Raw genomic sequence first — 25,852 nt, 5'->3', positions numbered from 1 at the left:
AAACGGATAAGATTATTTTATCTACGTCATCAAGAAAGGCTTGTTGTGTCAAGGTCAAATGAAATGAAATTATTATTATTATTATTATTATTTACCTTTATTTAACCAGGTAGGCAAGTTGAGAACAAGTTATCATTTACAATTGCGACCTGGCCAAGATAAAGCAAAGCAGTTCGACAGATAAAACGACACAGAGTTAAACATGGAGTAAAAACAAACATACAGTCAATAATGCAGTATAAACAAGTCTATATACAATGTGAGCAAATGAGGTGAGAAGGGAGGTAAAGGCAAAAAAGGCCATGATGGCAAAGTAAATACAATATAGCAAGTAAAATACTGGAATGGAAAAGCTCTGATTCAGCAGTATAAAATATATATATATACATGTATATAAAATATGTATCTTCCAGCACACGACATTTGCCCCCTAAACCCCCCACTGTGGTTGACAGTATTCCTTCCCTGGGTCGTTTTGCAATAGAGAAGAAGATAAACAAAGCCACGTGTTGCCGCACAGTTTCCAAAAGGGGGAGGAGCTCAAGTGTTGACTTTCCGGATTGTTCACAGGAGAATAAAAAGGGCCGCTGCGCAGTCACAATACTAGACAACACATCAGACACTTTATTGAAGAGCAGACGGGAGACAAAAACAAACCTATATCTTACAACATTTAACGTTCTTCAACATAAAGTCAGAACTATCATTTTCTTTCGGCGTTGTTGATTTTTAATTTTGTCGAGAATGCCTTTTCTAGGACAGGATTGGCGGTCCCCGGGTCAGAGCTGGGTTAAAACTGAAGAAGGATGGAAAAACTATTCTTTAGACGACAAAAACAGCAATGACTCAGACGTGAGGTCAGTATCGGAAACTGAGTTTATTTTTTGTTGTGTGGGGGCTTCCTGATAGATTTTGTCTTGAGCAGCATCGACACCAGCTAGTGACATCGAGAACAACTGAAGTGCGCCATCAAGTTATCCAAGGAGTTTTCCCATGAAATGCTCTGAGAGCGATAGAGAGAGAGACACTTTTATTTATCATCTAGTTCACTTGCGTTGGCCATGTTAACACATGTTTCCCATACCAATAAATCCCCTTCAATTGAGAGATTGGAGGAGAAAAAATATATTCATATTGACAATTTGACATCCAGTCTACCTCTAAAATAAGTGATAAATAGATAAGCGATAGAAACCTAATGTGACATTACTCACAATACGGTATTTGCTCTTGCTGTTAAACTACACGGCTAAGCAGGAGACGGCTATTGTTGTTGTTGTGTGTTTTGAGCCTGTGTTCCTACTCGTTAATCATTGTGCTATAAATAACTACTGTGCAAGTGATGGGATTAGACGACGTCTGTTGGAATTACAGTGGATCCTGACTCCAGGCAGTTTGAAGCCAACTATAATCCTACCTGTTTGGAAAACCATAGTATCATCTCAAATGAGCCATTTTTAAAAACATTTCATACAATGATAAAACTCAAAAAAAAAAATGTTTTGTTTTAAAGTGCATAAATTTCGCTTTTTGTACACCAGATGTGTAACTGGGTGTATGGTCTGTCTTCCAGCTATGGCTAACAGGATGTATGGTCTGTCTTCCAGCTATTGCTAAACTGGATGTATGGTCTGTCTTCCAGCTATTGCTAACAGGATGTATGGTCTCTTTTCCAGCTATTGCTAACAGGATGTATGGTCTGTCTTCCAGCTATTGCTAACAGGATGTATGGTCTCTTTTCCAGCTATTGCTAACAGGATGTATGGTCTGTCTTCCAGCTATTGCTAAACTGGATGTATGGTCTGTCTTCCAGCTATTGCTAAACTGGATGTATGGTCTGTCTTCCAGCTATTGCTAACAGGATGTATGGTCTCTTTTCCAGCTATTGCTAACAGGATGTATGGTCTGTCTTCCAGCTATTGCTAACAGGATGTATGGTCTCTTTTCCAGCTATTGCTAACAGGATGTATGGTCTGTCTTCCAGCTATTGCTAACAGGATGTATGGTCTGTCTTCCAACTATGGCTAACAGGATGTATGGTCTGTCTTCCAGCTATGGCTAACAGGATGTATGGTCTGTCTTCCAGCTATGGCTAACAGGATGTATGGTCTGTCTTCCAGCTGTTGCTAACAGAATGTATGGTCTGTCTTCCAGCTATGGCTAACAGGATGTATGGTATGTCTTCCAGCTATGGCTAACAGGATGTATGGTCTGTCTTCCAGCTATTGTAAAACGGAGGACGAATGCTTCCAGGAGAATCTGCGGTTGTCTGTTACATACGACATGGCAGCCAAGAAGAGAAGGAAAGACTGCATGAACAACAACGCAAAAATTCCCTGTAAGTTTAACCTACAGTATTACAGTACCGGCCAATGACATCATAAAGACATTTTACACAGGAAATTGTCGTCTCCACGGTGATGCTAGGTTCTTTATTTTTTATTTTTATGAACGTCCTCAATAACACACTCTCCTTTTTCCTACAGATTTCCACAAAGAGAAATGGATTTACGTTCACAAAGGAAGCACTAAAGAGGTAAGGAAAGGAAGGAAGGAAAGGAAAGGAAGGACTGTCTCTTTATTACCATAGTCATTCTAAACATAAACAGTTACTGTATACCCTGTTGCCCCGTGAACCAGACACTAATACCCGATCATCCTAATTATCCCAGCGTCATGGTTACTGCACTCTGGGAGAAGCTTTCAACCGGCTGGACTTCTGCAGCGCCATCAAGGACAACCGGAGGTTCAACTATGTCGTACGGGTGGGTTGACTTCTCCCTTCTACTTCTGTGTTAAATCATCATGAAGGGATTACTATGAGATGGACAATAAAGTTATGTTCCCATCGGGGGATTCCTATGAGATTGGAATATAACTTTATTGTCCATCTGAGGATTCCCATGAGACGGGAACATAACTTTATTGTCCATCTGACGATTCCCATGAGATGGGAACATAACTTTATTGTCCATCTGAGGATGTGAATTGTCCTTCGGCGTCACCTTAGGAAAATTACAAATATGACATTGTGCATTCATACTAATGTGTTGTTGAACATTACCGGGTGTTACCACAGAGAGTAGGAGGAGTTTAAAGGGTGTTACCACAGAGAGTAGGAGGAGTTTAAAGGGTGTTACCACAGAGAGTAGGAGGAGTTTAAAGGGTGTTACCACAGAGAGGAGGAGGAGTTTAAAGGGTGTTACCACAGAGAGTAGGAGGAGTTTAAATGGTGTTACCACAGAGAGTAGGAGGAGTTTAAAGGGTGTTACCATAGAGAGTAGGAGGAGTTTTAACCTTTTTAAAGGGTTAACCTCAGACACAGTACTGAGGGGTGTATAAAGGGTTAACCTCAGACACAGTACTGAGGGGTGTTTAAAGGGTTAACCTCAGACACAGTACTGAGGGGTGTTTAAAGGGTTAACCTCAGACACAGTACTGAGGGGTGTTTAAAGGGTTAACCTCAGACACAGTACTGAGGGGTGTTTAAAGGGCTGTGTTATGTTCTGGGGGTGTAGGTCTCTCTGCTCGCTCTCTTCTCTTCCTTGCTTCACCTCTCTCTCTGCTGTCTCTCTGCTGTCTCGCTTTCTCTCTGCTGTCGCTCTGCTGTCTCTCTTTCGCTCTGCTTTCTCTCTGCTGTCGCTCTGCTGTCTCTCTCTCTCTCTGCTGTCTCTCTCGCTCTGCTGTCTCTCTCGCTCTGCTGTCTCTCTCGCTCTGCTGTCTCTCTCGCTCTGCTGTCTCTCTCGCTCTGCTGTCTCTCTCGCTCTGCTGTCTCTCTTTCGCTCTGCTGTCTCTCTTTCTCTCTGCTGTCGCTCTGCTGTCTCTCTTTCGCTCTGCTGTCTCTCTTTCTCTCTGCTGTCGCTCTGCTGTCTCTTTCTCTCTGCTGTCGCTCTGCTGTCTCTTTCTCTCTGCTGTCGCTCTGCTGTCTCTCTTTCTCTCTGCTGTCGCTCTGCTGTCTCTCTCTCTCTGCTGTCTCTTTCTCTCTGCTGTCTCTTTCTCTCTGCTGTCTCTTTCTCTCTGCTGTCTCTCTCTCTCTGCTGTCTCTCTCTCTCTCTCTCTGCTGTCTCGCTGTCTCTGCTGTCTCTCTCTCTGGGCCTTATCACTTCAATCCAGACAAGAGGCTCTTTGGAGATATTCTCTTAACTCACAGCGGCCTGTGAGGGAGCGAGAGAGAGACTCTGTGAGGGAGAGAGCGATACGGTGTATTTTTGGTGGTCTGCTTTGAACACCTCTCTCTCTCTCTGTTGATTTAAAAGAGAACTAGATTATTCTGAACAGTAAGTACAGACGATCATCAGAATAATATCTTAGGTAACGGTAGTAGGGGCCTATATATATATATATATATATGAGTTCTTAACATATATATATTGGTCTAGGATGTGCTGTTCAGGTTAGTGTGCTGCTGCATGCTATTAGTGAGGTTCTCGTTTACCACCGATCAGGTTTACCACCGATCAGGTTTACCACCGATCAGGTTTACCACCGATCAGGTTTACCACTGCGTCCCAAATGCCACCGTATTCCCTATATAATGTAGTGCACTACTTTTTAAGCCGGGCCCATAGGGTGACACAACAACGATCATGGAAACACAGCTACGTGTTGATCTATTAGGCAATACTCTCTGGGTTAGTGGAAATGGAGACCGACAAAACCTATGTTGACGTTTAGTTAGTGTAGAGTGGAGGCTATAAGTACACACATATACACACAATGTCCTGACCTACTGCTGCCATTCCTCCACGCACAGACACTTGTTGGGGCTGTGAAGAGGTAGGGGGGGGGGGGGGAGAGGAGAGGCACACTGACACTTGAGGGAGGTTGAGGGGAGGGTAAAGCCTTCCGCATGCTTCAGTTTGGCTGGCGATATAGCCAAACTCAATAAAAGACCTTCGCTTGAAAAACGAGAAAAATGCGTCCATTTTGAGATGCTGTAGCCATGATACACTTCCTAAAAATAGTCTGAATTAATCGCAGATCAATAAATCATTAATTATTATGCTATTTGTTTTATTTTGCCTCCTTTTTTTTTCCTCAATTATGATCTTGTCTCATCGCTGCAACTCCCCTACGTGCTCGGGAGGTGAAGGTCGAGTCATGCGTCCTCTGAAACGTGACCCGCCAAAACCGCACTTCACAAACACCCTGCCCACCTAACCCGGAAGCCAACCGCACCAATGTGTCGGAGGAAACACCGTTCAACTGCCATCCGAGTCAGCCTGCAGGCGCCCGGCCCACCACAAGGAGACGCTAGAGCGCCATGAGCCAAGTAAAGCCCCTTCCCCTAACCCCGGACGACGCTGTGCCAATTGTGCGCCGCCCAATGGTACTCCCGATCATGACCGGTTGTGACACCGCCTGGGAACAAACCCGGGTCTGTAGTGACGCCTTAAACCACTGCGCCACTCGGGATCCGCCCCCAATCTGTCATTCATTATTACCGAGCAGATCTTAGTTGTACAAACAAAGATGTTTGTTTTAATATTTTTCAAGTGGGGGGAAAAAAATGTGCATGAAAACGATTCTGATATTTTTGTCGAATGAAAACAAACCCTTCAACTGAAGAACTCTTACTGTTGACCAATCACTGGCGAAGGGGTGGAGACTGAGGCTCCCGGACTGAGGCTCCCGGACTGAGGCTCCCGGACTGAGGCTCCCGGACTGAGGCTCCCGGACTGAGGCTCCCGGACTGAGGCTCCCAGACTGAGGCTTGCCTTGAGACAAAATGTTCTGCACTAACAACCACAAAAAAATAACTTCACCGAACAACAGAAACACCACTGAATGTGGTCATTATATACAGTATATTATTCATGTATTTATATGCGTAAACTGTTTGGGATGGGAAGCATGTGGGGGGGGGGGGGGGGGTGCTGACAATGGTCACATGTCCTGTCCAGAGTTGTGTAAGGACCAGTTTCTCCATGATGTCAGTAGCTGTGTCTGTTGTTGCATGCCACCCCTGTCCTGGCCGTGGTGTACACTGTGTTAGACTAGATGCCGTGGTGTACATTGTGTTGGACTAGAGACACCCTGTCCTGGCCGTGGTGTACACTGTGTTAGACTAGATGCCGTGGTGTACACTGTGTTAGACTAGATGCCGTGGTGTACATTGTGTTGGACTAGAGACACCCTGTCCTGGCCGTGGTGTACACTGTGTTAGACTAGATGCCGTGGTGTACATTGTGTTGGACTAGAGACACCCTGTCCTGGCCGTGGTGTACACTGTGTTAGACTAGATGCCGTGGTGTACACTGTGTTAGACTAGATGCCGTGGTGTACACTGTGTTAGACTAGAGACAACCTGTCCTGGCCGTGGTGTACACTGTGTTAGACTAGAGATGCCGTGGTGTACACTGTGTTAGACTAGATGCCGTGGTGTACACTGTGTTGGACTAGAGACACCCTGTCCTAGCCAGTGGGAACAGTGTTCTAGTGGCTTCTTTAAAGTGACAGGGATACTGTAGGCATGTAAACACACAGGGGGAGACACACACAGGAGCACGCTCTCAAGCCGCTATAGGATTCATGCATAGATGTTCCCTTTCAAGAATGTGTCTGTGTATCCACTGAGTCATGATGGGGCTAGAGAGTTCTAGCCAGGTGCAGAGTTTCCAAACACCACCTCCGTTCCAACAGTCTGATGATAGAGACCAGGAGACAACTCCTCCGTTCCAACAGTCTGATGATAGAGACCAGGAGACTCCTCCTCCGTTCCAACAGTCTGATGTTAGTTAGAGACCAGGAGACACCTCCTCTGTTCCAACAGTCTGATGATAGTTAGAGACCTGGAGACACCTCCTCCGTTCCAACAGTCTGATGATAGTTAGAGACCAGGAGACACCTCCTCCGTTCCAACAGTCTGATGATAGTTAGAGACCTGGAGACACCTCCTCCGTTCCAACAGTCTGATGATAGAGACCAGGAGACACCTCCTCCGTTCCAACAGTCTGATGATAGAGACCTGGAGACACCTCCTCCGTTCCAACAGTCTGATGATAGTTAGAGACCTGGAGACACCACCTCCGTTCCAACAGTCTGATGATAGTTAGAGACCAGGAGATTGTTGTTTTGAAAGGAGCTCCGTCTGTCTTTCTACACCTACAGAGAGAAAAACCATAATAAGCAGTCAGTCATGGAAGAACAGCTTGACCAGGGCCCATAGTGCACTGCTTCTGACCAGGGCCCATAGTGCACTGCTTCTGACCAGGGCCCATAGTGCACTGCTTCTGACCAGGGCCCATAGTGCACTGCTTCTGACCAGGGCCCATAGTGCACTGCTTCTGACCAGGGCCCATAGTGCACTGCTTCTGACCAGGGCCCATAGTGCACTGCTTCTGACCAGGGCCCATAGTGCACTGCTTCATACAGTAAGTAATGGAGGAACACAGAGTCTGTGAGTCTGACAGTAAGCCTGCTGATATTTATGTCTGTTTTCTGTCTCTCTCTCTCTCCCTGTCTCTCTCTAGCTGCTGGAGCTCATTGCCAAGTCCCAGCTGCCCTCGCTCAGCGGAGTGGCTCAGAAAAATTACATGAACATCCTGGAGAGAGTGGTGCAGAAAGGTGAGCTCTCTTTCTGTTTGAATCTCAAATCTGGTCTTTCTCCCCCTCTCTTCATTTCTTAATGACTTCCTAGTTTATTATTGTGTACCTCCATACTTCCTCTTATCATGCTCAAGAGACCAGGTCTGGGGAGCACTACGACCTCCATACTTCCTCTAATCATGTCAACAACCAGGTCTGGGGAGCACTACGACCTCCATACTTCCTCTAATCATGTCAACAACCAGGTCTGGGGAGCACTACGACCTCCATACTTCCTCTAATCATGTCAACAACCAGGTCTGGGGAGCATTACGACCTCCATACTTCCTCTAATCATGTCAACAACCAGGTCTGGGGAGCATTACGACCTCCATACTTCCTCTAATCATGTCAACAACCAGGTCTGGGGAGCACTACGACCTCCATACTTCCTCTAATCATGTCAACAACCAGGTCTGGGGAGCACTACGACCTCCATACTTCCTCTAATCATGTCAACAACCAGGTCTGGGGAGCACTACGACCTCCATACTTCCTCTAATCATGTCAACAACCAGGTCTGGGGAGCACTACGACCTCCATACTTCCTCTAATCATGTCAACAACCAGGTCTGGGGAGCACTACGACCTCCATACTTCCTCTTATCATGTCAACAACCAGGTCTGGGGAGCACTACGACCTCCATACTTCCTCTTATCATGTCAACAACCAGGTCTGGGGAGCACTACGACCTCCATACTTCCTCTAATCATGTCAACAACCAGGTCTGGGGAGCACTACGACCTCCATACTTCCTCTAATCATGTCAACAACCAGGTCTGGGGAGCACTACGACCTCCATACTTCCTCTAATCATGTCAACAACCAGGTCTGGGGAGCACTACGACCTCCATACTTCCTCTAATCATGCTCAAGAGACCAGGTCTGGGGAGCACTACGACCTCCATACTTCCTCTTATCATGTCAACAACCTCAACAACCAGGTCTGGGGAGCATTACGACCTCCATACTTCCTCTAATCATGCTCAAGAGACCAGGTCATGTAAATGTCATCAAAACTCATTGAACCATCAGCTCGCTGAATCATGGCCACTACATAATGGTTCTCAGTGGAAATGATAGGAGGTGTAATGAATCACTACATAATGGTTCCCAGTGGAAATGATAGGAGGTGTAATGAATCACTACAATGGTTCTCAGTGGAAATGATAGGAGGTGTAATGAATCACTACATAATGGTTCTCAGTGGAAATGATAGGAGGTGTAATGAATCACTACATAATGGTTCCCAGTGGAAATGATAGGAGGTGTAATGAATCATGGCCGCTACATAATGGTTCTCTGTGGAAATGATAACAGTCAACACACAGTCCTCCTGTGTAAACTAGATGTTCCTTCAGGTTAAACAAAGGTTCATGTTGTTTAGGAAATGTTATGAACCCATTGGTAGATCTAGAATGGCTGGTGTAAATGACACTACCAAGGAACACCATGTGAATTAACTGCTCAGGGTGGTGTAAATAGCACTACCAAGGGAACACCATGTGAATTAACTGCTCAGGGTGGTGTAAATGGCAATACCAAGGGAACACCATGTGAATTAACTGCTCTGGGTGGTGTAAATAGCACTACCAAGGGAACACCATGTGTATTAACTGCTCTGGGTGGTGTAAATAGCACCTCCAAGGGAACACCATGTGTATTAACTGCTCTGGGTGGTGTAAATAGCACCTCCAAGGGAACACCATGTGTATTAACTGCACTGGGTGGTGTAAATAGCACCTCCAAGGGAACACCATGTGTATTAACTGCACTGGGTGGTGTAAATAGCACCTCCAAGGGAACACCATGTGTATTAACTGCACTGGGTGGTGTAAATAGCACTACCAAGGGAACACCATGTGTATTAACTGCTCTGGGTGGTGTAAATAGCACCTCCACGGGAACACCATGTGTATTAACTGCTCTGGGTGGTGTAAATAGCACCTCCAAGGGAACACCATGTGTATTAACTGCACTGACACGATGTGTCCTTTTTTAAAATGAAATAACACATTTATAATACAAAGTTTAGAAGTACTAATGAAATCTACTTCCATTTTGTCTTCCTGAGAGTTGCTGAAAAATGTTTCTCTTGTCCTCTCCCTCCACAGTCCTCGGTGATCAGCAGAATGTTCGGCCCATCAAGGAGCTCCTTCAGACCCTGTACGTGTCTCTGTGTGGTCTGGTGCAGGATATGGGGAAGTCTGTTCTGGTGGGCAACATCAACTGTTGGGTTCATCGCATGGAGAACATCCTGCAGTGGCAACAACAGCTGGACAACATTCAGATCAACAGGGTGAGTAGGACAGGCACAGCTAGTTAGTTAGCTAGTTAGCATGGAGAACATTCTACAGTGGCAATAACAGCTAGACAACATTCAGATCAACAGGGTGAGTAGGACAGGCACAGCTAGTTAGTTAGCTAGTTAGCATGGAGAACATTCTACAGTGGCAATAACAGCTAGACAACATTCAGATCAACAGGATGAGTAGGACAGGCACAGCTAGTTAGCTAGTTAGTTAGCTAGTTAGCATGGAGAACATCCTGAAGTGGCAACAACAGCTGGACAATATTCAGATCAACAGGGTTGAGCCCCCAAACGTTTACAGGATCATAAGGAATCTGTCAAGGAAATGAAAGACTATATTAGAATGGAGGAAGGCCACTCTGGTCCTGGGATCCTGCAGGCATCTCTACGTTTCTGGATTTACCTTCGTTGTTTTAGACCTGTGAGACCAGCTAGTTGGAATTCAGCCAATCACTGATACCCCCAGGACTAATTCAGCCAATCACTGATACCCCCAGGACTAATTCAGCCAATCACTGATACCCCCAGGACTAATTCAGCCAATCACTGATACCCCCAGGACTAATTCAGCCAATCACTGATACCCCCAGGACTAATTCAGCCAATCACTGATACCCCCAGGACTAATTCAGCCAATCACTGATACCCCCAGGACTAATTCAGCCAATCACTGATACCCCCAGGACTAATTCAGCCAATCACTGATACCCCCAGGACTAGAGATGCTTTAATAAGAATGGATATAAGGAATATATTGTTGCTGAAGGTAGAAAAGGAAGCCGAACCAAAAGCTTCCACCTTATGCGGCAGGGTAGCCTAGTGGTTAGAGTGTAGAGGTGGCAGGGTAGCCTAGTGGTTAGAGTGTAGAGGTGGCAGGGTAGCCTAGTGGTTAGAGTGTAGAGCTGGCAGGGTAGCCTAGTGGTTAGAGTGTAGAGCTGGCAGGGTAGCCTAGTGGTTAGAGTGTAGAGGTGGCAGGGTAGCCTAGTGGTTAGAGTGTAGAGGTGGCAGGGTAGCCTAGTGGTTAGAGTGTAGAGGTGGCAGGGTAGCCTAGTGGTTAGAGTGTAGAGGTGGCAGGGTAGCCTAGTGGTTAGAGTGTAGAGGCGGCAGGGTAGCCTAGTGGTTAGAGTGTAGAGGTGGCAGGGTAGCCTAGTGGTTAGAGTGTAGAGGTGGCAGGGTAGCCTAGTGGTTAGAGTGTAGAGGTGGCAGGGTAGCCTAGTGGTTAGAGTGTAGAGGTGGCAGGGTAGCCTAGTGGTTAGAGTGTAGAGGTGGCAGGGTAGCCTAGTGGTTAGAGTGTAGAGGTGGCAGGGTGGCCTAGTGGTTAGAGTGCAGAGGTGGCAGGGTGGCCTAGTGGTTAGAGTGTGGAGGGGGCAGTGTAGCCTAGTGGTTAGAGCGTTGGACTAGTAACCGGAAGGTTGCAAGTTCAAACCCCCAAGCTGACAAGGTACAAATCTGTCGTTCTGCCCCTGAACAGGCAGTTAACCCACTGTCCCCCCCCCCATCCAGCCTGTGTCTAAGGGTATGACCCTAACAGAACTGCCTGCCAGCCTGCAGCTGAACATCATGGAGCGTCTGTCAGATGGCAGGGACCTGGTCAGTTTGGGACAGGTGACTCCAGACCTGGGACAACTCACTGAGGACAGGTTGCTGTGGAAGAGGCTCTGCCAGTACCACTTCACTGACAGACAGGTACAGACTTGTATTTATTTATATATATACACACACAGTCTTGTATAACTAACTTTGTCAGTCCCATTTCAAATCTTATTTTCCTTAACCTTAACCCTAAAACTCTAACCCTAGCTCCTAACCCTTAACCCTAAAACCCTAACCCTAGCTCCTAACCCTTAACCCTAAAACCCTAACCCTTAACCCTAAAACTCTAACCCTAGCTCCTAACCCTTAACCCTAAAACTCTAACCCTAGCTCCTAACCCTTAACCCTAAAACCCTAACCCTAGCTCCTAACCCTTAACCCTAAAACTCTAACCCTAGCTCCTATCCCTTAACCCTAAAACTCTAACCCTAGCTCCTAACCCTAAAACTCTAACCCTAGCTCCTAACCCTTAACCCTAAAACTCTAACCCTAGCTCCTATCCCTTAACCCTAAAACTCTAACCCTAGCTCCTAACCCTAAAACTCTAACCCTAGCTCCTAACCCTTAACCCTAAAACTCTAACCCTAGCTCCTAACCCTTAACCCTAAAACTCTAACCCTAGCTCCTAACCCTTAACCCTAAAACCCTAACCCTAGCTCCTAACCCTTAACCCTAAAACTCTAACCCTAGCTCCTATCCCTTAACCCTAAAACTCTAACCCTAGCTCCTAACCCTAAAACTCTAACCCTAGCTCCTAACCCTAAAACTCTAACCCTAGCTCCTAACCCTAAAACTCTAACCCTAGCTCCTAACCCTAAAACTCTAACCCTAGCTCCTAACCCTTAACCCTAAAACTCTAACCCTAGCTCCTAACCCTAAAACTCTAACCCTAGCTCCTAACCCTTAACCCTAAAACTCTAACCCTAGCTCCTAACCCTTAACCCTAAAACTCTAACCCTTAACCCTAAAACTCTAACCCTAGCTCCTAACCCTAAACCTAATTCTAACCCTAGCTCCTAACCCTTAACCCTAAAACTCTAACCCTAGCTCCTAACCCTAAACCTAATTCTAACCCTAGCTCCTAACCCTTAACCCTAAAACTCTAACCCTAGCTCCTAACCCTAAACCTAATTCTAACCCTAGCTCCTAACCCTTAACCCTAAAACTCTAACCCTAGCTCCTAACCCTAAACCTAATTCTAACCCTTAACCCTAAAACTGAATGCTTCTCTTTTTGTGTGTTTTATTTTGTTGCAGTGCAGATATCAAAAGCTGCAAGCATTCGGAGTTAAACATGACTAAAGGTTGTGTGTGTGTGGGTGTGTTCTCTGTGCAGATCCGTAAGCGTCTGATGGTGTCAGACAAGGGCCAGTTGGAGTGGAAGAATATGTACTTTAAGCTGTGTCGCTGCTACCCTGTCAGAGAGCAATACAGTGAAACCCTGCAGTTCTGCACACACTGCCACATCCTCTTCTGGAAGGTAGTGTTGGGAACACTTCAACATCTCTCATTCCATCATCTCTGTCTCTCTCTCTGTGTCACACACTGCCACATCCTCTTCTGGAAGGTAGTGTTGGGAACACTTCAACATCTCTCATTCCATCATCTCTGTCTCTCTCTCTGTCACACACTGCCACATCCTCTTCTGGAAGGTAGTGTTGGGAACACTTCAACATCTCTCATTCCATCATCTCTGTCTCTCTCTCTCTGTCACACACTGCCACATCCTCTTCTGGAAGGTAGTGTTGGGAACACTTCAACATCTCTCATTCCAACATCTCTCTCTCTCTGTGTCACACACTGCCACATCCTCTTCTGGAAGGTAGCGTTGGGAACACTTCAACATCTCTCATTCCATCATCACTCTCTCTCTGTGTTACACACTGCCACATCCTCTTCTGGAAGGTAGTGTTGGGAACACTTCAACATCTCTCATTCCAACATCACTCTCTCTGTCTCTCTCTCTGTCACACACTGCCACATCCTCTTCTCGAAGGTAGTGTTGGGAACACTTCAACATCTCTCATTCCAACATCACTCTCTTTGTCTCTCTCTGTGTCACACACTGCCACATCCTCTTCTGGAAGGTAGTGTTGGGAACACTTCATCTCTCATTCCAACATCACTCTCTCTGTCTCTCTGTGTGTGTCTCTCTCTCTGTGTGTCTCTCTCTGTGTGTGTGTCTCTGTGTCTGTCTCTCTCTATTCAAAAACAAGTGACACTTATTACATAGTAATTAGACAGTTATTTCTGTTACTTTAGAATTAATTTACTGTACGAAATTCTCTCTCTCCCTCTGTGTGGTTTCAGGATACAAACCACCCTTGCACAGCCAACAACACAGAGAGCTGCTGTAAGCCTGTTTCACCACAAGGCTTTATCAACCTCTTCAAGTTCTGAGAGCCACACGGAGCCTGAGTGCCTTTTGTACATACAGTACAGAACTGTTTTTATAGTGCGATCAAATGGATTCAGTGGAAGCAGTGGGGAAATGATGCAATCGAATTCTTGGTTTCTGGAGAGCTGAGGATTCTGGGAGCTGGAGTTCTATAGCTGAGAACAAGTGAACTTGACAAACTGATCAAAGAGATGGTGGAACAAGAAGAGGGGGGGATGAGGTGGAACAGAGTACTCTGAAGTTTATTAAATAAGTTTGGTCCTTTTTAAAATGTAAATTCAAATGAAGTGCACTTCTCTTCCTGAGTGCAGTTACTGCACGGCTCCCATAACAGCATACTAAAGTTGAAACATTTTCCAGAAAGGAAATCATTTGCAAAAGTGAATTTGTTTAGTTTTAAATAGGGCTGTCAAACGATTCAAATAATTAATAGAGTTAATAGCATTAGTAGTATTTTATTTTATTAAATTTGGCCCTAAAAAAAAATATATATATATATTTTAAAAAGCATTGCATTGAGATATAGGCATACTATGTTTGGATTGTAAAGGAAAGAGACAAAATCATCTGTATGAATGTTTTTTAATGGCATTTTAAACTATAAACGGCACAAAAGTCACTGCGAACATAGATGTTAACGCTCCCAATGTTTCAGTAGGCCTCTACTCCCTCTTATCAATGTTCTTGAAGTTTAACACTTCCTCATTTGCCACACACACTCACATCCTGAACGCTTCAGGCATTCCAAATGAGTGTTCTGCCAATTTCTGATTGGAGTGTTGACTATAAGGAAAATAGAACCGTATCCATGGAGACAAAGAGCTTTTTAAACCTGTCCAATGTTAATTAACCTGTCCAATTAACAACCGATCAGACAGGTCTGAGGTCATGTCAAATATAATACAACTATTAGATCTAGCCTAGGATACTGATCTATGTTCTTCAACATCAACTAGTCACAAGCTGCTACTAGAATTGGGATACTTTTCTGAACGTAACCTGAGAACTAAAACAGTAACGTTAGGCAAATGGAATGGATTTACTGTTTTTGTGGGAAGTTAGCTAGCTAGTTGATTCAAGATGCAATCAGGCATGGCATTGTAAACATTTTAGTTTGGTTAGCTAGCTAGCGTTAGCATAACTAAGCTAACCGCTTTTGTACAAATTATATTTTTGCTGTTCTCTAAAGAAACGCCTGGGAATGTGTTTATGGTTGAACTTCATGTCAGTTTTCCTAAGCTATGCGCGTCGTGCACCACAAGAGCCCGACAGCGCTACTGAGACCGAGGTCACACTGACTGAGGTGACCAGGCACAGAGCGTGTTGTGTGTTGCGCTTAAAACGGCCCGTGCGGAAACAAGCCCTCAAAAGGGTCCGTGTGAAAACGAGCGCTCAGAAGGTTCCGTGTGATGAAGAAATGGAGACTAACGGTGTCCAATTTTTGTTTTTACTGAATTACAAATGTCACGCGTTATTTAACGAGTTAACTTTGACAGCCCTAGTTTTAAAACAAAATGGCTTTCATTTTCTAAAAGGGAAAAAGGTAGGGGAATATATTAACTGATTTGAAGTTTGTAAGTAGTTTGGCTCAATTTCAAGGACAAAAACATTTTCAACGTTTTTTAGTATTAGATTTTTTGGGTAATCTGGGAAAAGGTGAGAGAATCCGGCTTTAGCTTTGGCATGGGGGGGGGGGCAGGGACACATTTTGGGAGAATGTAATTTTTTTTTACTAAGGTGTTTTTCACCAAAGTTGACTGGTATGATATTCTTTTGATATGTTGACTGCATATCATTTTCTAAAAACAACCCCATCCCCCTTTTTTTCACTTTTATATATTTGATATTTACAGATGTTTTTTGTATTTTGCTTGTGTGTCGTCACTAGCTGCCAATGCTTTACCAACCATATTACAAAGACACTGAATAATAATAATAATAATAATAGCTATGGTGGTGTGCCCAAGAGCAGCTGGTTAAGAACAAAAGTGGGATGTTTTCAGATTCTTGTGTTTTTAACTTTTTAATCTAGGAGACATTTATTTACAAGAAGAACTTGACATGGTACTGAAGGAGCAGCTTTGAAAACCAATATATTTTAAAAGCTTGAAGGACTTCTTTTTATTTAATAATTCATAACTTGTTTATTTATGGCTTCCTGCATGATGATGCTTTTTTAAAAATACCCAAATGTTTTTCTAAATGATTTGTGTGTCTGACATATTGAATAACCTGTGTTGGTGGGTAGAGGAAGCATGATGGAACAGCCTGTGTTGATGGGTAGAGGAAGCATGATGGAACAGCCTGTGTTGATGGGTAGAGGAAGCATGATGGAACAGCCTGTGTTGATGGGTAGAGGAAGCATGATGGAACAGCCTTTTTTGGTGGGTAGAGGAAGCATGATGGAACAGCCTGTGTTGGTGGGTAGAGGAAGCATGATGGAACAGCCTGTGTTGGTGGGTAGAGGAAGCATGATGGAACAGCCTGTGTTGATTGGTAGAGGAAGCATGATGGAACAGCCTGTGTTGATGGGTAGAGGAAGCATGATGGAACAGCCTGTGTTGATGGGTAGAGGAAGCATGATGGAACAGCCTGTGTTGATGGGTAGAGGAAGCATGATGGAACAGCCTGTATTGGTGGGTAGAGGAAGCATGATGGAACAGCCTGTTGGTGGGTAGAGGAAGCATGATGGAACAGCCTGTGTTGGTGGGTAGAGGAAGCATGATGGAACAGCCTGTGTTGGTGGGTAGAGGAAGCATGATGGAACAGCCTGTGTTGATGGGTAGAGGAAGCATGATGGAACAGCCTGTGTTGATGGGTAGAGGAAGCATGATGGAACAGCCTGTGTTGGTGGGTATAGGAAGCATGATGGAACAGCCTGTGTTGATGGGTATAGGAAGCATGATGGAACAGCCTGTGTTGATGGGTAGAGGAAGCATGATGGAACAGCCTGTGTTGATGGGTAGAGGAAGCATGATGGAACAGCCTGTGTTGATGGGTAGAGGAAGCATGATGGAACAGCCTGTGTTGATGGGTAGAGGAAGCCCTGGTCACACGTACTAGTATTCCATTTGGGACGTAGTCTCAGACCCCTATTCACACTGCCTAGGCAGTAGAGTAATGTCCAATACATGCAGTGTTTATGTCCATGTTTCTGTCCAATAAATAAACTGAAAATACTTCTGATTTTTGTTGTTTTTGTTTTAGCTGTCTCCCCCTCATGAATATTCAGTCATTTGTCCTGTGTTTTAGCTGTCTCTCTCCCTCATGAATATTCAGTCATTTGTCCTGTGTTTTAGCTGTCTCTCTCCCTCATGAATATTCAGTCATTTGTCCTGCGTTATTGGAATAGGAATTAAATGTAGTAATGAATATGTTCTTCTATTCTAGCTGTGATCGAGGTTTGTTTTATTTAACTAAATCAAATCAAATCAAATTTATTTGTCACATACACATGGTTAGCAGATGTTAATGCGAGTGTAGCGAAATGCTTGTGCTTCTAGTTCCGACAATGCAGTAATAACAAACAAGTAATCTAACTAACAATTCCAAAACTACTGTCTTATACACAGTGTAAGGGGATAAGGAATATGTACATAAAGATATATGAATGAGTGATGGTACAGAGCAGCATAGGCAAGATACAGTAGATGATATCGAGTACAGTATATACATATGAGATGAGTATGTAAACAAAGTGGCATAGTTAAAGTGGCTAGTGATACATGTATTACATAAGGATGCAGTCGATGATATAGAGTACAGTATATACGTATGCATATGAGATGAATAATGTAGGGTAAGTAACATATAAGGTAGCATTGTTTAAAGTGGCTAGTGATATATTTACATCATTTCCCATCAATTCCCATTATTAAAGTGGCTGGAGTAGAGTCAGTGTCGTTGACAGTGTGTTGGCAGTAGCCACTCAATGTTAGTGATGGCTGTTTAACAGTCTGATGGCCTTGAGATAGAAGCTGTTTTTCAGTCTCTCAGTCCCAGCTTTGATGCACCTGTACTGACCTCGCCTTCTGGATGACAGCGGGGTGAACAGGCAGTGGCTCGGGTGGTTGATGTCCTTGATGATCTTTATGGCCTTCCTGTAGCATCGGGTGGTGTAGGTGTCCTGGAGGGCAGGTAGTTTGCCCCCGGTGATGCGTTGTGCAGACCTCACTAACCTCTGGAGAGCCTTACGGTTGACGATGATCTCAAGTTGTAACCCGTGTCATACAGTTCTGATATTATGAGAATTATGATCCAAAACATTTTGTTTGTTGTCCAGCATTCTGTCAGTCCATAGCTCAATTACGCCATCAACTGACCACTTGGTTTTACTGCAGCGTGATCTTCTGTCCTATTGGCCGGTCAGTGATGGTGCTGCAGACTAGTCCTCTATTCATTGGCCAGTGACTGTTGACTAAATAGGCCATATTTGCATATTTCCAAGTAATTTGCATGTATGTAAAGAGAGAGTAACTAGTCCACAGCAGGTTTCAAATCAAAATCTAATTTTATTTGTCACATGTGCCAAACACAACATGTGAAATGTTCACTTTACAAGCCATTAACCAACAATGCAATTTAAAGAACAATAAGTGTTACGAAAGTATTTACTAAAATGAACTGAAGTAAAAACTAAATAAATAAAAAATAAGAATCCATTTTCACAATGTTATAACAAAAATAAATATATTTCTAACATTCAATTAAATCAACTGTGATAATTCAAGTATATGAAGACGCTATAAATAAACCAGTCAGTAAAGTGTCTTTAGTTGGCCATTGGACTCTGGTCTAAAGTAGTGCACTACATAGGGAATAGGGCCCTGGTTTAAAGTAGTGCACTATGTAGGGAATAGGGCTCTGGTCTAAAGTAGTGCACTACATAGGGAATAGGGCCCTGGTCTAATGTAGTGCACTATGTAGGGAATAGGATGCCATTTTAGACATTAGTTTAAACATAGGTCCAGTGTTGTTAATGACAGCAGCGACTACCAATACTTGTTAGCCTGTTAAAATACCCATTTATCATGAAGTCCATTTGCCAACCCAACGAGGTCCTGTTCACAGCTATGTAACATATCACCCTGGTCTGGAGAGTGAGGTTGTTCTCTCTAACCCTGGAACTTTCTGTCCGAACATATCACCCTGGTCTGGAGAGTGAGGTTGTTCTCTCTAACCCTGGAACTTTCTGTCCGAACATATCACCCTGGTCTGGAGAGTGAGGTTGTTCTCTCTAACCCTGGAACTTTCTGTCCGAACATATCACCCTGGTCTGGAGAGTGAGGTTGTTCTCTCTAACCCTGGAACTTTCTGTCCGAACATATCACCCTGGTCTGGAGAGTGAGGTTGTTCTCTCTAACCCTGGAACTTTCTGTCCGAACATATCACCCTGGTCTGGAGAGTGAGGTTGTTCTCTCTAACCCTGGAACTCTCTGTCCGAACATATCACCCTGGTCTGGAGAGTGAGGTTGTTCTCTCTAACCCTGGAACTCTCTGTCCGAACATATCACCCTGGTCTGGAGAGTGAGGTTGTTCTCTCTAACCCTGGAACTTTCTGTCCGAACATATCACCCTGGTCTGGAGAGTGAGGTTGTTCTCTCTCTAACCCTGGAACTTTCTGTCTGAACATTTAGATATATTTTGACTGCATTGTTAGCTCTACTGTAGTTTTCCTATCTATGTGAGGTCACTGTACATTCATTTAATGTATATACCTTCATAATCCTAGACTATCTACGTGCAAAGAAATATCCATTGTGTTTAAAACGGCAAAGAAACTCTCTCGTTTAAATATGAAAAACCATTGAACCTTCCGTAAGAGAATGTTGTGACAGATTCCCTGGAAGAACCTTCCGTAAGAGAATGTTGTGACAGATTCCCTGGAAGAACCTTCCGTAAGAGAATGTTGTGACAGATTCCCTGGAAGAACCTTCCGTAAGAGAATGTTGTGACAGATTCCTGGATGAACCTCCCATATGAGAATGCTGTGATAGATTCCTGGATGAACCTCCCATATGAGAATGCTGAATGCATACTTCATACAGTGTATGGCAGTAGATAATTTCCATAGCAAATACCATCCGCATTTCATATGGAGAATGACATTTTGTAGCTTTTATATGTAATTCACACTACATATGGCATCCTAAATAGCATCCTGAATAGCATCCTGAATAGCATCCTAAATAGCATCCTGAATAGCATCCTAAATAGCATCCTAAATAGCATCCTGAATAGCATCCTAAATAGCATCCTAAATGGCATCCTAAATAGCATCCTAAATAGCATCCTAAATAGCATTCTAAATGTCATCCTATATAGCATCCTAAATGGCACGCAACCTACATCTATCATAGACCTTTGTATCCAATCAATATCCTCCTGGACATTAACGTTGGCCTCAATCCCTCAGTAGGGAAATCTTTCTGTGGAAGGATCAATGATCGCAGTCTTTCTGATGATATATTAATAACCCTTGTGTTTCTATTGATCGTCGACTTGACAGACAGCAACATTCTTTATGGGCATGGAGGAGGGTTGTGATGCCCTCTATGAAGCCTCGTCACCAGGAAGGGTTGTGATGCCCTCTATGAAGCCAGGTCACCAGGGAGGGTTGTGATGCCCTCTATGGAGCCTGGTCACCAGGGAGGGTTGTGATGCCCTCTATGGAGCCTGGTCACCAGGGAGGGTTGTGATGCCCTCTATGGAGCCTGGTCACCAGGGAGGGTTGTGATGAGGGTTGTGATGCCCTCTATAAAGTCTGGTCACCAGGGAGGGTTGTGATGAGGGTTGTGATGCCCTCTATAGATCCTGGTCACCAGGGAGGGTTGTGATGAGGGTTGTGATGCCCTCTATGAAGCCTGGTCACCAGGGAGGGTTGTGATGCCCTCTATAAAGCCTGGTCACCAGGGAGGGTTGTGATGCCCTCTATGGAGCCTGGTCACCAGGGAGGGTTGGCTGGGCTGGTTGCCATGTGGGAGGTTTGTCTGGGCTGGCTGCCATGTGGGAGCTTTGTCTGGGCTGGTTGCCATGTGGGAGGTTTGTCTGGGCTGGTTGCCATGTGGGAGGTTTGTCTGGGCTGGCTGCCATGTGGGAGGTTTGTCAGGGCTGGTTGGTGTAGGATGATATAGTCCCTGATCATGTGGTCGACACAGTCCTCTGATTGGCCCTTCCTGCAGGAAACAATAGCAGAAGTGTTATTATCAGACAGAAAGTTGACAGGCGCTTTCTTTTCCCCATTTCATTGCTGAAAGTATTGGATCTTGTCTGGTTCTAATTATCTTGAATGAATGGAAAAAGGGGAAAGTAGCAGGATAATGGCCATTGTCTAAATGAACCATTACAGCAGCATGCAGGCAGGTGCTGCTAAGTTCAGCCAGAGAAGAGTAGTTACCAGTCAGGTGCTGCTAAGCTCAGCCAGAGAAGAGTAGTTACCAGTCAGGTGCTGCTAAGCTAGGCCAGAGAAGAGTAGTTACCAGTCAGGTGCTGCTAAGCTCAGCCAGAGAAGAGTAGTTACCAGGCAGGTGCTGCTGAGCTCAGCCAGAGAAGAGTAGTTACCAGTCAGGTGCTGCTAAGCTAGGCCAGAGAAGAGTAGTTACCAGTCAGGTGCTGCTAAGCTCAGCCAGAGAAGAGTAGTTACCAGTCAGGTGCTGCTAAGCTCAGCCAGAGAAGAGTAGTTACCAGTCAGGTGCTGCTAAGCTCAGCCAGAGAAGAGTAGTTACCAGTCAGGTGCTGCTGAGCTCAGCCAGAGAAGAGTAGTTACCAGGCAGGTGCTGCTAAGCTCAGCCAGAGAAGAGTAGTTACCAGGCAGGTGCTGCTAAGCTCAGCCAGAGAAGAGTAGTTACCAGGCAGGTGCTGCTGAGCTCAGCCAGAGAAGAGTAGTTACCAGTCAGGTGCTGCTAAGCTCAGCCAGAGAAGAGTAGTTACCAGTCAGGTGCTGCTAAGCTCAGCCAGAGAAGAGTAGTTACCAGTCAGGTGCTGCTAAGCTAGGCCAGAGAAGAGTAGTTACCAGTCAGGTGCTGCTAAGCTCAGCCAGAGAAGAGTAGTTACCAGGCAGGTGCTGCTGAGCTCAGCCAGAGAAGAGTAGTTACCAGTCAGGTGCTGCTAAGCTAGGCCAGAGAAGAGTAGTTACCAGTCAGGTGCTGCTAAGCTCAGCCAGAGAAGAGTAGTTACCAGTCAGGTGCTGCTAAGCTCAGCCAGAGAAGAGTAGTTACCAGTCAGGTGCTGCTAAGCTCAGCCAGAGAAGAGTAGTTACCAGTCAGGTGCTGCTGAGCTCAGCCAGAGAAGAGTAGTTACCAGGCAGGTGCTGCTAAGCTCAGCCAGAGAAGAGTAGTTACCAGGCAGGTGCTGCTAAGCTCAGCCAGAGAAGAGTAGTTACCAGGCAGGTGCTGCTGAGCTCAGCCAGAGAAGAGTAGTTACCAGTCAGGTGCTGCTGAGCTCAGCCAGAGAAGAGTAGTTACCAGTCAGGTGCTGCTAAGCTAGGCCAGAGAAGAGTAGTTACCAGTCAGGTGCTGCTGAGCTCAGCCAGAGATGAGTAGTTACCAGTCAGGTGCTACTAAGCTAGGCCAGGGAAGAGTAGTTACCAGTCAGGTGCTGCTAAGCTAGGCCAGGGAAGAGTAGTTACCAGTCAGGTGCTGCTAAGCTAGGCCAGGGAAGAGTAGTTACCAGTCAGGTGCTGCTAAGCTAGGCCAGGGAAGAGTAGTTACCAGTCAGGTGCTGCTAAGCTAGGCCAGAGAAGAGTAGTTACCAGTCAGGTGCTGCTAAGCTCAGCCAGAGAAGAGTAGTTACCAGTCAGGTGCTGCTAAGCTCAGCCAGAGAAGAGTAGTTACCAGTCAGGTGCTGCTAAGCTCAGCCAGAGAAGAGTAGTTACCAGTCAGGTGCTGCTAAGCTCAGCCAGAGAAGAGTAGTTACCAGTCAGGTGCTGCTAAGCTCAGCCAGAGAAGAGTAGTTACCAGAGTCAGTACAGCTCACACAGAGGAACGTTCTCCCTTTCAGAGTTCTGAATGATCCACTCAATAGCATCCCAACCCTATAGAGACAGTAACACACAGAGAAGATCTTAGGTAGAGCATCCCAACCCTATAGAGACAGTAACACAGAGAGAATATCTTAGAGCATCCCAACTCATTTCAGAGAAAACATGGTCGAGGGTCAGCCATACAGAGACATCTAATGATAGTTTGGTCCGTGGACCGTCTCTCTTCAGTCAGGAAAGCATAAAGGCTAAACGCTGCATGCAGAACATGCTCAGGGATTGTTACATGAGTATCGCTTAACGAGATTCTGTAGAGTAACTTATTACAACAGCACCTGTCTGGAGTTAGCTGACATTCTGAGGTATGGTTATACTGTATGGGGTTAGGGTTACAACAGCACCTTTCTGGAGTTAGCCGACATTCTGAGGTATGGTTATACTGTATGGGGTTAGGGTTACAACAGCACCTTTCTGGAGTTAGCCGACATTCTGAGGTATGGTTATACTGTATGGGGTTAGGGTTACAACAGCACCTGTCTGGAGTTAGCTGACATTCTGAGGTATGGTTATACTGTATGGGGTTAGGGTTACAACAGCACCTTTCTGGCGTTAGCTGACATTCTGAGGGCCATCATTCCCTCTAGGTAACTGCTCAAACTGACTCCTTTTACTGTGATGATGGCCTCCTGGGTCAGAACAGTACTGAGAGGGACAGAGGAGGGGGGAACAAGATAGTTAGAACAGCACTGAGAGGGACAGAGGAGGGGTGGGGGGGGAACAAGTAGTTAGAACAGTACTGAGAGGGACAGAGGAGGGGGGAACAAGATAGTTAGAACAGCACAGAGGGACAGAGGAGGGGTGGAGGGGGGAACAGGATAGTTAGAACAGCACTGAGAGGGACAGAGGAGGGGTGGAGGGGGGAACAAGATAGTTAGAACAGCACTGAGAGGGACAGAGGAGGGGTGGAGGGGGGAACAAGATAGTTAGAACAGCACTGTGAGGGACAGAGGGGTGGAGGGGGGAACAAGATAGTTAGAACAGCACTGTGAGGGACAGAGGAGGGGTGGAGGGGGGAACAAGATAGTTAGAACAGCACTGAGAGGGACAGAGGAGGGGTGAACAAGATAGTTAGAACAGCACTGAGAGGGACAGAGGAGGGGTGGAGGGTGGAACAAGATAGTTGCTGTACAAGTTAATATTCATTTGTAAATGAGGTAAGTGGAAACGACACATACCAGGTTGTTATAAATGTGTCCTAATGTGTTATCATGCTAGGTTGTAATGTGTTATCCTGCTAGGTTGTAATGTGTTATCCTGCTAGGTTGTAATGTGTTATCCTGCTAGGTTGTAATGTGTCATAATGTGTTAGCATGCTAGGTTGTAATGTGTTATCATGCTAGGTTGTAATGTGTTATCATGTGTTATCAAGCTAGGTTGTAATGTGTTATCATGCTAGGTTGTAATGTGTTATCATGCTAGGTTGTAATGTGTTATGTGTTATCATGCTAGGTTGTAATGTGTTATCGTGTGTTATCATGTTAGGTTGTAATGTGTTATCCTGCTAGGTTGTAATGTGTTATCCTGCTAGGTTGTAATGTGTTATCATGCTAGGTTGTAATGTGTTATCATGCTAGGTTGTAATGTGTTATCATGTGTTATCATGTTAGGTTGTAATGTGTTATCATGTGTTATCATGTTAGGTTGTAATGTGTTATCCTGCTAGGTTGTAATGTGTTATCATGCTAGGTTGTAATGTGTTATCATGCTAGGTGGTAATGTGTTACCATGCTAGGTTGTAATGTGTTATCATGCTAGGTTGTAATGTGTTAGCATGCTAGGTTGTAATGTGTTATCATGCTAGGTTGTAATGTGTTGTAATGTGTTAGCATGCTAGGTTGTAATGTGTTATCATGCTAGGTTGTAATGTGTTATAATGTGTTAGCATGCTAGGTTGTAATGTGTTATCATGCTAGGTTGTAATGTGTTATCATGCTAGGTTGTAATGTGTTATCATGCTAGGTTGTAATGTGTTATCATGCTAGGTTGTAATGTGTTATCATGCTAGGTTGTAATGTGTTAGCATGCTAGGTTGTAATGTGTTAGCATGCTAGGTTGGGGCTTTCTTTCTACTTACACCTCTGGGTTGTCTGGATGAGGTCTGTAAACCAGTCGTTCATCCACTGACACCAGATTGGTTAGAGTTATCTGCGGGACGAAGAAGAAGAAGACAAGAATTTGTATGAAACGTTCATGAAGATACCAACAACAACAGAAACCTGATTTATACAAGAGAAGGGGACCGCTTTCCACTCACATTAGTTGAATAAAGCTCCATCTTTTTCTCCTCGGGATCCACGATGGAGTGCTCCTTGACGTACGTCCGGGTATGACCGGTCCCCAAGATCTACAAGAGAAACATTCAGGTCAGTCTATATATACACACACTCTAGAAGCATTCAGGTCAGTCTATATACACACACACTCTAGAAGCATTCAGGTCAGTCTATATACACACACACACTAGAAGCATTCAGGTCAGTCTATATATATATATACACACACTAGAAGCATTCAGGTCAGTCTATATATATACACACACACTCTAGAAGCATTCAGGTCAGTCTATATATATACACACACACTCTAGAAGCATTCAGGTCAGTCTATATATATATACACACACTCTAGAAGCATTCAGGTCAGTCTATATATACACACACTCTAGAAGCATTCAGGTCAGTCTATATATATACACACTCTAGAAGCATTCAGGTCAGTCTATATATATACACACACTCTAGAAGCATTCAGGTCAGTCTATATATACACACACTCTAGAAGCATTCAGGTCAGTCTATATATATACACACACTAGAAGCATTCAGGTCAGTCTATATATATATATACACACACTAGAAGCATTCAGGTCAGTCTATATATATACACACACACTCTAGAAGCATTCAGGTCAGTCTATATATATACA

The 25,852-nt window shown here is 44.7% G+C and overlaps 2 protein-coding genes across 4 annotated transcripts in view; one reads left to right on the top strand and one right to left on the bottom strand.

Moving 5' to 3' along the window:
* Window positions 1–557: 557 nt before the first annotated feature.
* On the top strand, window positions 558–17,075 carry LOC109887045 (F-box only protein 32). The gene is made up of 9 exons (XM_031816588.1): window positions 558–857; window positions 2,223–2,338; window positions 2,487–2,536; window positions 2,673–2,765; window positions 7,473–7,566; window positions 9,703–9,887; window positions 11,403–11,585; window positions 12,828–12,971; window positions 13,802–17,075. Exons 1-9 carry the CDS (start codon window positions 745–747, stop codon window positions 13,889–13,891), a joined length of 1,068 nt encoding a protein of 355 aa, XP_031672448.1. The 5' UTR covers window positions 558–744; the 3' UTR covers window positions 13,892–17,075.
* A 1,860-nt stretch (window positions 17,076–18,935) lies between these two features.
* LOC116362337 (PRELI domain containing protein 3A) overlaps window positions 18,936–25,852 on the bottom strand; it is a 15,475-nt gene continuing 8,558 nt past the window's right edge. Inside the window, exons 3-7 of one of the 3 annotated variants that reach the window (XR_004207747.1) lie at window positions 25,181–25,270; window positions 25,001–25,071; window positions 23,466–23,568; window positions 19,742–21,064; window positions 18,936–19,701 (exon numbers count right to left, since the gene is read on the bottom strand). Coding sequence is in view for 2 of the 3 variants with exons in the window: in XM_031816590.1 (XP_031672450.1) it covers window positions 20,795–21,064; window positions 23,466–23,568; window positions 25,001–25,071; window positions 25,181–25,270 (534 nt within the window). In the remaining variant the exon portion in view is untranslated. Of the gene's footprint in view, window positions 21,065–22,843; window positions 22,921–23,465; window positions 23,569–25,000; window positions 25,072–25,180; window positions 25,271–25,852 lie in introns of all 3 variants that reach the window. The other 2 variants (XM_031816591.1, XM_031816590.1) reach the window with 2 other exon arrangements.

Source organism: Oncorhynchus kisutch, unplaced genomic scaffold, assembly GCF_002021735.2.
Source record: "Oncorhynchus kisutch isolate 150728-3 unplaced genomic scaffold, Okis_V2 scaffold829, whole genome shotgun sequence".
Lineage (NCBI taxonomy): Eukaryota > Metazoa > Chordata > Actinopteri > Salmoniformes > Salmonidae > Oncorhynchus > Oncorhynchus kisutch.
The sequence above is the reverse complement of the archived record's forward strand: the minus strand, read 5'-3'. Positions and strand labels throughout refer to the sequence as shown.

Excerpts from the sequence above, each read along its gene's own strand:
- LOC109887045 (XM_031816588.1), top strand. The coding sequence starts at position 745 with ATGCCTTTTCTAGGACAGGATTGGCGGTCCCCGGGTCAGAGCTGGGTT. Across the intron at positions 858-2,222 it reads AGCAATGACTCAGACGTGAG|CTATTGTAAAACGGAGGACG; the intron begins GTCAGTATCGGA and ends TCTGTCTTCCAG. Across the intron at positions 2,339-2,486 it reads CAACAACGCAAAAATTCCCT|ATTTCCACAAAGAGAAATGG; the intron begins GTAAGTTTAACC and ends TTTTTCCTACAG.